At 39.5% G+C, this 12819-nt stretch overlaps 1 protein-coding gene across 1 annotated transcript; it reads right to left on the bottom strand.

Annotated features, from left to right (window-relative positions):
• Positions 1-102: 102 nt before the first annotated feature.
• On the bottom strand, positions 103-11865 carry LOC139975289 (carbohydrate sulfotransferase 15-like). Its single transcript, XM_071983086.1, has 8 exons — positions 11679-11865; positions 10050-10181; positions 8272-8479; positions 3661-3783; positions 3106-3259; positions 2273-2438; positions 1029-1173; positions 103-770 (listed from the first exon to the last, which is right to left on the bottom strand). Exons 1-8 carry the CDS (start codon positions 11697-11699, stop codon positions 598-600), a joined length of 1122 nt encoding a protein of 373 aa, XP_071839187.1. The 5' UTR covers positions 11700-11865; the 3' UTR covers positions 103-597.
• Between the last annotated feature and the right edge of the window lie 954 nt (positions 11866-12819).

The following is a 12819-nucleotide window of genomic DNA, read 5'->3' as shown; positions in this document are numbered from 1 at the left end:
GGATTAAACGTGCAGAGTCGGTATCAATCCGCTCATCTAAAAAAGTTCCAAGAAGCGATACGATGACATCATGATAGATATTTACTGAAGTAAAGTATGCTCTCTGATGATTGCGTGTTGTAATGCATTTATAGCAGATATTGTATATGGACTAAATTCAAGACCACTTTGTAAGCTATAGAGAGCATGCGTATAAACATCTCGATACGGATTATTCAAGATGCCATTTATAGTCAACGTATTACTTTATCCAGAGTGGGGTAGATTATACTTGGAAACCGGAAATATTAATTTCATCTAAATAAATACACAATCCTCTTCCTTGTACTAACACCAAACTGTTTCTACGAAACTATGTGTCTTGGTACTCCTATACCAATACCCCGTTCTCCATATACGAATACAGTTTTAAGTTTGACTTGACTTCCTGCCTCAGTGATACTATGATCCGTCCAAACACCGTCGCCTTTCCACATGAACGACAAGTTCTTCTCATTCCTGTCCTCGTCGCACGCCACTTCTCGGCAATCTGCGATACTTTGATCTAGATATTTTTATACTGACAAACCAAGATGAGTCGTCGGTACTATCTCTACATTACCATATAAAATTATCGTCATCGAGTATAGTTGCCAGTCTTTTGTTAAAGGGGGAATAGAAATCACGCAACAGCTGCGCTGTCTCCGGTAACAACGCCACCGTCTTGCTGTGTCCAACATTATGGCGTTTTTTGTTACATAAGTCGTTCGTCTCACCGGGAGGAAGCTCATCTGGCGAGAGAACATATTTGTTTTTTGAAAGCTTGCAGCCTTTACAGCATGATAGCTCAAAGTTCTTGCACGAGGGGTAAGTATAGTGGCAGTGATACACCCCTCCCCCTCCCCCTCCCCACCCCCCCCCTCTTAAGAGAGAACAATGTGATTTAACACCGAGTCATCACAGACCATTACAGAGAAGGTAATTCTGTCCTCCAGCTTTTCTCCTCTGAGAGCCAAAATATTTCCAAAAGTCAAAAGAACAATTCTTACCGAGCTCTAAAAATCGATGAAGATCGGTCAGAATCTCAGGACACTTTACGCTCCAATCTTCGGTTCTAATGACCCTCAGCTGACTAGGTTTAAAAATTTTCAGCCAGTCTTCCAGATAGACCGAATAGAGACCAATTCTTAATCGCTATATGGGATTTAAGAAATTAAGAGATCAAAAGGCATCATCCAAATATATATAGTTTTTCTTCTTCGTTGTAAATGTGTTAAAAATAAAAAATTAAATAAACACCAATCTTCTTAAAGATAAATTATACAACTGAAGTCCTTTTTTTTAAAACTATATTAGATAACAAAACAAGTGGAAATAAAGTAAATATCCCGTTTTGTCGTCGGACACAACAAGAGTTGATCAGAGATCAAAATTCGTAGATTAAGGCGAAATTTACATTAAAAAACGTACGTTTGACAAATACTCGAATAATCTGACCAGTATATGTGGAGTCTAACCCCCCACCCCACCCCCTTGATAGACCCCCTCCCCCGCTGCTATGACATGTTTTCACATTTCTACATCATTGCTGAGTGGCCTTCGTACGGGCCAGACGAGCTATATGAACGACGGGGGGGGGGGGCGGTGGTAGCTAGGGAGGAGTATCTGCGCGTATGATGGGACTTACTACAGCACATGTTTCGCTTTGATTAAAAGTTCTGTATTAGCCCCCTCTTCCTACACTCCAACACACGGCCTCCTAAGTTTAACCCAGTTCCTCGATAAGCGATTTGAACTGAACGAGAACAAAGTGTCTACTGCAGGTACAACATTCCTGTTTCGAGGTTGGTAAATTTTTACAATGAATTAGTCAATAATAGATTGAACTACATATTTACTTACATTTTTATCACTATTGATGTCGTAATTCAATTCGGACACTGACTTACTTTGCGGAACTTAACGAGAATGTCGAAAACAAATTGATTTATTGGTGAGTTTCTTACATAGATTATGGAAAATATTTTAGCATTTTAAGGGACATTGGCAGAATTCGCCTAACGAGAATTTGCACATGCTATACATTCATCCTGGCGAGAAGGTTTGTATTGAAAGTCGATAATGAGTAAGCTCGTTCATTTTACTTCATTCTGTCGAGTTTGTTATGTGAATGCCGCCCCCCTCCCTTACACTGAGAAAACCGCCATAGTTCTGTAACGTATCCCTCACTCCCTCTATCAATGGGGGATGGGGGTGGGGGTGGAGACTAAATAACGCATAAATCATCACTTACGACTGCTCTTCCTGGAGGTAACTTGTCAGCTTTATAGACACAGGTGCGTAGATCACCAATAGTTTCGAGGCATGTCTGGAATTCCTCAATTCCTGCTTGAACTGATTCATGAAATTCCTCGGAGGATGTTAGCCCGCTGGAGAAGTATAAATAATCTGAGAACAACCTGGTGAAATGAGGTAATTAATCAAAGTTGTTTTAAAAGTCAAGTTCAAATGATGGGAGTCCTGAATATTGACATATACGTGTGTATAGAATTATCAAATGTCTATTTTTTGGGGTCGTGTTTTCGACTTTTTAAGTAATTTATTAATCTTGAGGAAAAGTTTCTTCGAAATTGTCGAGACAACGCGTACGTCAAAACTTATAAATTTTTTGGCGGGTTTTCAAACACGCAAAAAGTCGACAATTTACAAATTGTCGTCAGGATGCTGTACGTGGCAAGTCGAACGACAGAAAAAAAATCATATTTTATTGGAACGTAGCAACTCGATAAAACTATTTTTTTGAAACATTGTAATGTCGTATTAAACCAACACGATATGTCTACAACTTGTTTGTTCCTGCAGAACCAACGTTAAGATTCCAATCTGAGACTAAGTGGTAGCCTACATAGTAAATAAGAATAGCCTACCTCAATTAAGACCAAAACGGTGCTTTTACTTTTATTATTTTTTAAATAGTCTTCGTCACTTCTTTTGGAAAGGCTTTTGTTCAGATAGAATTTCACAGATCACGTTTCTTTCCCGACTGACGATGGCGGACACCCCCACCTACCCCACCCCCACCTACCCCACTGCGCACGCCAGTCATTTGGGGGACCTCAATAATACCTGTCTATTGGGTTACGAAAAGCAACAATAATTTTGGCCTCTGGTTGAATGGAGTGAATGAGCGATGGGATAGCAAAGTCTGGACATCGGCTTAAATTTGGATGAAACGAAGTCCAGTAGCGATTGCCCCAGAATGTTGACGCCGAACCGTCCCCTGCATTCATAACAAAACAAAAGAAAATGACAAAAGAAGAAAATATTTCGTCCTGTATGAATAAACTAGTGTCTGATAATTTACTCAAATTGTTAAATTGTCTAGAACCAGCATCAGTTTGAATAGTAATTCAATGAATCTAAATAATGCACATTCTAGAAATTTATCAAAGCTATAGCAACCAACTTGCAATCAGATTTTTTTTTCCCTCAAAATAAGATCCATTTCATTAATTTAGAAAAGAAGAAGAAGAAATAACGTTTAAGTTACTGTACCAAGGTCTACTCAAACTGCTCGACGAATTTCTACTCTAATGGGACTTTTCGGAGTTTGGTGTAGGAATTATGTCAATAGAAAATGAAGGAGACTCTTTAAGACTATAAATAAAATTTTAAAAATACCAAATATGGTATTAGATGCATATTCTTCTCCTTTCTTCATGGTAACTTTGCGCATCAGGTTTCCCCACAACTCGTAGTACGCCGTTGCAGATGACCCCAGAGTGGATTTACCGTTGTACGTGCCTGAAAACAGAACATTGAACAAAATGCGAAAAGAAATGCAAATTAATATTTAAAAAGAGATATTTGGAACACGTGAAATTAATTAGTACTTATCTTGAGGGCAACTCAAATATTATGTACATGTACCCCCTCGTACACGGAGAGTAGCAGCACTGCGGTGAAAGAGACGGGGGGGGGGGAGGGGATGCATGGAGAGACGGCAGGCGCGACGGAACGGAAAAATTATTGGGGGGCTAATATGTGGAGACTATCTAAGCGGAGCGCCACCATCGGTTGGCGCGGAGCGTACAAGAAAATTTTGGGTTTTTCAAACCCCCCAGATGGCCGGAAACGGCACTTCCCGAGTGTTTTATGCTGCGAATACCTAGCCCTAAAACATAGGTCTCAAGCCTGCAATTTCTCAGATTGCACGTAAAAATCTGTAAAAACATTGTAATTTGTATATTCGATGGTGTTTTAAGAGAGTAGCTATTACTCGACGTGTACTGGCAAAGACGTTTTTGAGTGTAGTAAATTACTACTTGCAATTAAATGCAATAATGACAAGGGCGTCGGAAGCTATTTTTGATTGGTACGGCGGTTCAGAGTGTGGCCAACTATCATAATTATCGGGGGGACGTTTGGTACGCTACGCGCCACCATGGTTGGCGCGTAGCGTAATGGAGAAAATTTTGAAAATATGCCTCCCAGATTGCAGGAGATGGCACTTCCCGAGCTTGAAAACAAGACCCCTGCCATGCCAGAGTAGTCACATTTAGCCTACTTGCCGTCATCATTATTGAAAATGATTGAAACATATACCTCCGAGATTTTTTTTTCCATTTTGTAGTCCTACTTTTTTCTTTTTCTTTTTTATTTTGCGTCGTGAATATTGGTCCGGCGTTCGCCGGACCTGCCCGGACCGGCTCCGACGCCCCTGAATTAAATAAATGTCATAAGAAAGAACAGAAAGCATTTCTTAATGTCAACAAATGGGTAATTCCAAAACCATGTGCAGTTGCCAACAAATTTCTATGACCTAGCACTGTCACCATGTCATGAATGCGTGTACCCTATACAGTACAGGTGAATGCTAATATTGTGTTTTTGTTCGTTTTATAATTGATTGCGTTTTAAGCATAAAGCCATGTTCCACGCCTTGCGTGTACTCGTAGTGTAAACGCAAATGCAAGTTGATGAGTGTAGCGTTTAGCTTATTACCCTCTAATTTAAAACACTAATATTCGATGAGGCATGATACAGACAATCAATTATCATATTCAATTATTACACCTATATAGTATACGTGTGCATCGGACAGATCGACAAGTATATGCATTAAAAAATGGGCAGATGCACGCTTCGGAGCCTTGGTAAATATTGGGGGGGCTTATCATGCATTTGCCCCCTCAACTTTTTCATTGGGGGGCTGATGGATTTTGGCGAATCTTAGTCCAGACATGCATATAGGATGTTGATATGTTAAAAGCACTGTAATATTTCAGAAAAGCATAACTTTCAAGGGGAGTCTGGTTGGACCGTCAGATGTACAAAAAGTATGAAGCAACGGTCCGCAAACTGTTAGGCCCACGACCCAGGATTCAACATCTCCTCCCCCACCCCCACCCCCTTGATGAAAAAGAATAACCGCTAGCTTGGATAATGGACTTGATGTTTTAAAAAAACAAATAATAACGTCTTTACGGACCGTCAGTATTTGTAGCAAATTGTTTGTGTTGTAACGTGCAACGTCTTTGGACTGGACAAAAGGAGGATCGACATTCCAAGGCCTGTAAGTATGGTACTTGGAGGCTATAAGAATGACCACGGTAGACAGAGAATTAAACCCTATTGTTTACTGTTCCTTATAATGATTCCTTGAATAGAGTTTGTATACTTGTTGGTAGCTTCCGCACATATATAGAATTAGTCAATGGTTACTGGAATTCCCTTTATAATCATGTTTGTAGCTACTAAGGAACGCAGCATCATAGAGAGTATAGGTATACTTAAACGGTGTGTTCATTATCATGAGCATATAGGTATGTAGTAATCCTATTCGTTTACTCCAGCCATGTATTGTCCGAAAGATATGTAGGTTCTACTGCTGCCTGTAAGTTATGGTATACAGAAAGCCTGGTAGGCTACTGTGCACCATGTGGCTATACTTGCTGGATCAACAACGTTGCATATATCGTCGCAAAGAAGAAATTGTAGACTATTTGTTCATTTTGACTTCGTGTCATTGGAGATTTTTGTTTTGGTCTTTTGTGTATGTAAGATGGTCAGCTCTTACATAAAGTTTTCTTTTGTACTATAGTTTTACTTGTTTATTAGTATTAGTGTACAGTGCTCACTGTACAGAGGGCTATGCATTTGTACAGTGTGTGTATTTGTATGTTGCTTGTGGTGGTAAAAGGAGGGGGATTAAGATTTCTCCTTCTGGGTTGCTAAGCAACTATCTTTGTTCTTCCTGGAAATTAGCCCTCACAGGAAATGGGGTCTGTGTATACTGTATATATTATAGGAACAAAGGAGTTTTGTGAGGGTATAGGGAGTCAGGCAGTTGGCCATAAGTATTGGAGCAAGACAGTTGCTAATGAGAAGAGATATAGTTTTAATGTTGGATAGTTTGTTTATTGTACATCTTCTTAGTGGAAAGTCTAGAGAAAGGAGACTTATTAATTTATTAATCATTTTGGATAGTTGTTCATTGTAAACCTTTTAAGTGGAAAACTCTGTAATCCTTCTTTATTTTATCTGGATTTCTGGGACACTATATTTGTTACTTATATCACCGCTTTTTCTGGCTGTCCGGAACACTATATTTGTTACTATCGCCGATTTATCTTGCTGTCCGGAACACTGTTACAACCCACTGTTTTATCTGGCTGTCTGGGACACAATATTTGTTATATATGGATATTCTGTAACAAGCTTGCTGGAACACTATTTCCTTTTATATTATTTGACCATTGGAGGACTCCATACCTGTATATACTGATGTCGTGGAATATCAGATGACACCCTTGATGACACCAGCGGGCCAGCCAACCAGAATCAGCATTTAAATTAAACATATTGTAATAACATTAACTATTGGGGTGCGCACCTGACAACTGTAAGTCATTTTATTTAATTCTTATTCTGGGCCCAGATCTGCTGTATATTGTTTGTTATTCGTAATTATAATTTAATTTAATCCAATCCAGTTGAGTTTTCCTTTTTTTTATGTGTCTTGCTCTGTGTTTGGTCATCACACCAAACCCAGGGTTCTCTGATCAAGAACAAACTCTTATTTTCAGAAGCTAACACCCTTACATGTAGTTATTCCAAAGTTTCTAGGCATTATCGTGTTAAATGAATTGAAATATATGCAGTTCATATACTTTTCTTTTAATATACCGAAGAGATAGACCGAACTTCGGCGCCGAGAAAATTTCGTAAGTATCTCTTTCTTAATTTTGTAACAGTTTGTGTGTCTTTGTATCAGAAGATGGTAGGGGGGGGCGGGGTTAAACAATATTATCTGTTATTTACTTGGGACGAGATATGCGAAATAATGTCACATGCACACACGTTAAAGATACGTTATTTCATATGTAAATGTATGTATGAATGTATTAAGTTTATGTTTTCCTATTTCTGTCGTTCTTATGCAAAAGACTGGTCCTCGCCTCCTACGTGTTCGTTCTCATCCTCTCGGTACTTTTTAAGAAAATTCATCCAGGAGAGGAACCTGTGCACGAAAAACCAAACTACCAAACGACTGACCCGCTCTCAACCACAGTCCCCTTGCATCGAGACTGTGACTGTGTGATCATCGGCAGGTGTGTATCACGATTCCCTAGAAGGGAACAGATACTATACACATGGATCTTAGCCAACAGGCCAGGCGCATAGCCAATGGGGGGGGGGGAGAAGGGGCGACCGCCCCCTCCTTGAGCATATTTAAAAAAAATTATGATATCGCTAGTAATTTCAAAATAGAAAATGCATAGATGCAACTTACAAGGCCTGGGAAGTGCCATTTCCAGCAATCTGGGAGACATTTTCGGCAAAATTTTTACAGTAGTATAACTTTATCCTGTTATTTATTGATTTTCATTTATTTATATATCTACATATTTATATATTTTTTACATAAACTCTTCATTGTTAGAATCAGCCTAATCAGGCCTGACGAGATGGGAGGGGTTGGGGTGGGGGGGGGGGGTCGGAGGTGTCCGGTGTCTCGATACCTATAGTTGGCATAATACATACGGACTAAATGAATCGGCATAGTATGCCACACTTACATTATGTAAAGTGTGTGGCTATCATATACAAGTATATATATATATATATCAGAGTATCATGTTATCACACTATTCATAAAGTACAACGGATCTGCGGAGTCATTGTTATACCATAACTTAAATCATGTGCCGGGTTAGCTATATCAGCCTATATTATAGTATAGAGTAGCATAACATGCTATCACATAAATAGCATAAAAAGTATTCTCACCGACTCGTATTTTGGCCCACCAATGCGGTTCCTTTCTGCTTACCGAGATTTGAGGGTGTTTTGTCAGTTTAAACCAGATATCAGTAGTTCCACATTTAGGCATGCCAGCTAGATAAAAATACGGTAAACAGTCCACGGTGCCCCTTGGTGATACCCAACAGGGATTCTTCTTACTCTCAATAAACTCAGCTGGGTACTCCGACAGTGCCTGTTATTAAAGATACAATCCGCGAAGTTAAATCAAGGTAACTAAGGTAACTTATTCGGACCAGGGAGCTGCTACTTTAACCCTGTTAGGACCAAGGAAGCTGGGTATGGGATATATGTTTTACATATTCTGTGCGCAAACCATTCTCTTCTACTATTTTTGACGATATATGCCAAAGAGACAAATATCTAACGCATGTTCTGAACAGTATATTCCCAATAGTTCGTTATGGTGTAGCCCATGTCGACACACGGGAAACTTGGATAACCGATAATGTTCTATATATGAAAAGTTAGCATCTTTTATTAAGTAAAAAATAATGACCCGGTGTTATACTAATTTTCGCGTATTTTACGACCGCGTGAATCAGACCCTTGTATGGCATTTATCGACATCCGTGCTCTCCTTAAACAGTTTTTGGAGAAAGAAATTATATTTCCGTTGACAAAACGGATCAAAATTGTAGTTTTTTCTTTTCTATTCGTTTAAGGTATTTATTTGTGGTGTATCTTATATTCTGAAACCCAAAGAATATTTTAAAATATCACAAACGACGTAATATCTGTCAGGCTTTATTCAAATTTCATTTCCACGTTTCTTAAGCGAATTTTACTGCATGTTCTATTAAAATGTCCTAATTTAAAGTCCTTTAACGCGCAATTATTTCACGCGCAAATATTTCACGCGCTATCATTTACATAATCAGTGTTTACTCAGATGCATTAAGTTTTAAGTTATACAATAAGTTTCATTGAAATCGTAATGAGTAGGAAAATCCAGAACAGTGAGAAAGCTTGCAGCCTCCACCGGGATTCGAACCCATGCAGGCCCCCCGCTTTATATGCGGACACCCTAACCACTAGGCTATGGGCGCCTAATTGTATGTCCAGAGGTTCGAAACCGGTAAGGAAGGTCGTAATTCCACTCTAGGCGTTTGTCACCTGTATCGAACAATACTATAGTTCTGTTTTTGGTGACATATTTGCCTTACTCTAGAGATCAAACATGATTCTAACTAACTCGAAATCATTTGTGATTCCTAAAACCGGATCTCGAAAGAGATACTTTGAACAGACTTTGTTCCTGTAATGGCGGTAAACGACAAAGGCAAATGAATATATATATATAATTAAAATCCTAGTGAGTTGGAATATATATATATATATATTCTGTATATTCTCAAACAACAATCCGAACTGGCACATGTTCCTACACACAGCTGCCTCACCCTCCGACATGGACCTGAATGAAGGATACAGCAAGGCACTCAGAATAACCTAAAACGTGACGACATAAGGGAACGAAAATTTGGAGAGTGGAGGCGTTGGGGGGGGGGGTGGCGGGGTTGTTTTAACACCCACTGGTTCTTATCATGAACGGTGCATTGGGCTTAGGCAAATGATGTGTAGGGACCTGTGACCGTTCGGATTGTGGTTTCAGAGTATACAATGAGGACGGTACGTATGGAGAGGCGAAGGGGTATCCTCGTTTATATCAATGAGAAATTCAATCAGTTATACCACTCCTCCCCATTTTATCTTTGTCGACAATGTTGTATTGTTTAGCTGACCTCAGGTTCCAAATGAATAGGCTTCTCATCTTCCGACCAATCAGGTAATGGCTGTGGATATCTCATTACGACAGACCGAATGACAGCGAGACCAAACAAAACACCGGCAACCGAGAGCAACCTCACTGCACGCTGAAGAGAAAGAAGAAAAAACACTTGAATTTCAGATACGTATATAGATACATACAGAATGCTTCCTGATTTATGGTGCAAAGGGTTAACGAGAATTATCCAAAATATGATTTCCAAAATGATAAACATAGTATCGATATACATTGTAGCATTTTCACTCAGATATAACTCATTACCGAGGTGACGTGTTTGTTCTATTATTAAGACACAATTCGGGGGCGCAACCAAGTACACTTCTGGAGTGAAATTATCACCCACCCCCATCCCCCACCGAATACAATCAAGTGGGCTTATCCCCAAAACGGCAGGGAGCTAAGGGGAGGGGACCCTCCCCTCAAATCCCTTTCATGGAAGACTAACATCATAGCCTCCCCCTACCCCCCCCCCCACCCCAAGTTCTAAAATGGTGGTTCTATATCCCTGCTCTTGTTTCATCACATGCAAACATATAAACACAAAAACCAAATACGAAGGAATTTATTCTCTTCATTATTCAAAATGAAAATTTATCTGTTTGCATGGGATTAGCTGTCATTTTTTCAATAATACAACTTTAGACATCAAAGTTAACTCTCATTTCTAACAACAGTGCATTGATCCTACGAATGTTTGATTCGAACCTGAATTCTCCTTTCAAAGATGGCTAGATCTTTGTTCATCTAATCAGAAACATTCAGGGAATAATTTATGTGTAAAATCTTTGCATAGCAGTCTTGAAGGTTACGAACTTTTATCTCTTATAAAATACTACATGGTTCGTTTGTGCAAAAACTGCTATACGCCTTTGTATAGCAAGTTGCCCATTTTGCATAGCATTTTGTTATGCGATACCGGATAAATTATTCACTGACATTATACGTGAAGAGTAATGCCCTCATATATGCTAGAAAGTCGAAATAATGGTCACCCATTCCTCCAACTTCAAGAAGAATTGTCAGCTGTCATTCTGGTGACCCTATATGACTTTTGACCTCCTTTAAAAACAATACGGTGTTTTTACTCAGTGTGGTAGACCTACTCACCAAATATGATATTAGTCTAAGCTTCCCTTCTTGAGATATCGTGTTTACAAGCAAGTTGTAACACACATGCACCTATACACACGCACCCGCCTGCATGACTGCCTATAGGTTACGATTATCATCGAAACAAATAAGGGGGGGGGGGGGGGGATGGAGTTAACCCTGAGTGAACCCAACCCTAACAATACCCTGGGTACGGTTACCACTCTATGATCACAGAAGGAGTCTTAATCTTGCTCTTAACACTAGAGTCTGACCATGGAGGTAAAACAGATGGTCTGACTTACAACAGTTCGACAGTCATTCTGTGACAATGATAGGCAATATCACGGATATACCGTGAAACACCACACAAACACGTTAACTTTCTATTAAGTTCAATAAACTTGGTATTTTATGACCAGAATTTGTACCCTCTTCGGTATAAGATACCCCTTTGGGTATTAGAGAGAAAAAACATTAAGTTATCACTCACCTGATTAAACAAAGCAGACATTTTAAGCAGACATTTTAAAACTTTCAATACACCTTTCACTCAGAACCCGTCTTACGAAATACCACATTTGGTTCACATATACTGCATGCATGTGTGTTCGAGGTTGTGGTGACCTCCCCTGTTTTGATAACAGTGAAGTTTCCGGCTTGCGTGATGATTGCCAGTGTATAGGCGCTTTCGTGATATATATTAAATACCTATATATACTTTCGAGGAAGGATCTGTGTACACGTTTCCCGCATCAGCCTTTCACCGCATTGCTGTCGGTGTCAATAAAGTGGAATGCCTTCGAATGATCTCTGGCGATAGGCATTTAGATTTGATAAGATGTAAATAGATACAGTATGAAGCGCTATAGCAAGGATTGTCCAATGGGAATCATACTTTAGTATAGGCTAACATCGTTGCTTGATTGCGAATGAGAACTGACTATCTCGGCGAGCAGACGAGCGGATATTGGGTACGGAAAATAACACAAACGACACTGGCAAGTGACTACTGCATCTAGTCTATACGTAGCCTGCGCGTTTGAGGTTTTCAACAAAACCAGCTGGTTTAGTGAGGAACTTTTCACTTCATAGGCATTTTACTTACATTTTCTCTGTTTTACTTATATAGCCTATGTAAGGTACTTGTACCTAGATTGATGAGGTATTGAGCAAAAAACAAAACTGCAATTGCGCCTGGTTGCTTTGTTATCGAAGCTGTTTTACGTGTTTACTCGTTCGGTTTGTCTATCCGATGATTGTTCTCTCAATGGTCATCACCATTATCCCAAAATATGCTAGTTAAGTTAATAATTACGGATGCTCAAAGTTTCAACGCATATTTTACTGCCAATATATGAGATATGTTTTCACTCTTTAATAGTGCTCAATACACGGCTGGGAATAATTGGGGGAATCTTTCAGTGAGTGAATAAATTACAACCCGTTTAGTCCGCATGAGCCTAAAGGTAGTCAGTATAGGCCCCAAATTATAGCACGCTATAATTGCTAAACGGTTTTCAAAAAGTACTTTCCTGGAGGTCTGGGGCCAATACAGCATACCATACGGGCAAAGAATGGGGAGTTGTCCTGCACAAGATAAACGGTCCTGAACAAACTAACCGGAGTTGTGT

Source organism: Apostichopus japonicus, chromosome 10, assembly GCF_037975245.1.
Source record: "Apostichopus japonicus isolate 1M-3 chromosome 10, ASM3797524v1, whole genome shotgun sequence".
NCBI lineage: Eukaryota > Metazoa > Echinodermata > Holothuroidea > Aspidochirotida > Stichopodidae > Apostichopus > Apostichopus japonicus.
This window is presented reverse-complemented; position numbering and strand designations above follow the sequence as displayed.

Excerpts from the sequence above, each read along its gene's own strand:
- LOC139975289 (XM_071983086.1), bottom strand. The coding sequence starts at position 11,699 with ATGTCTGCTTTGTTTAATCAG. Across the intron at positions 10,182-11,678 it reads TGTCTGCTTTGTTTAATCAG|CGTGCAGTGAGGTTGCTCTC; the intron begins GTGAGTGATAAC and ends CTTTCTCTTCAG. Across the intron at positions 3,260-3,660 it reads TGCATCTAATACCATATTTG|GGGACGGTTCGGCGTCAACA; the intron begins GTATTTTTAAAA and ends TTATGAATGCAG.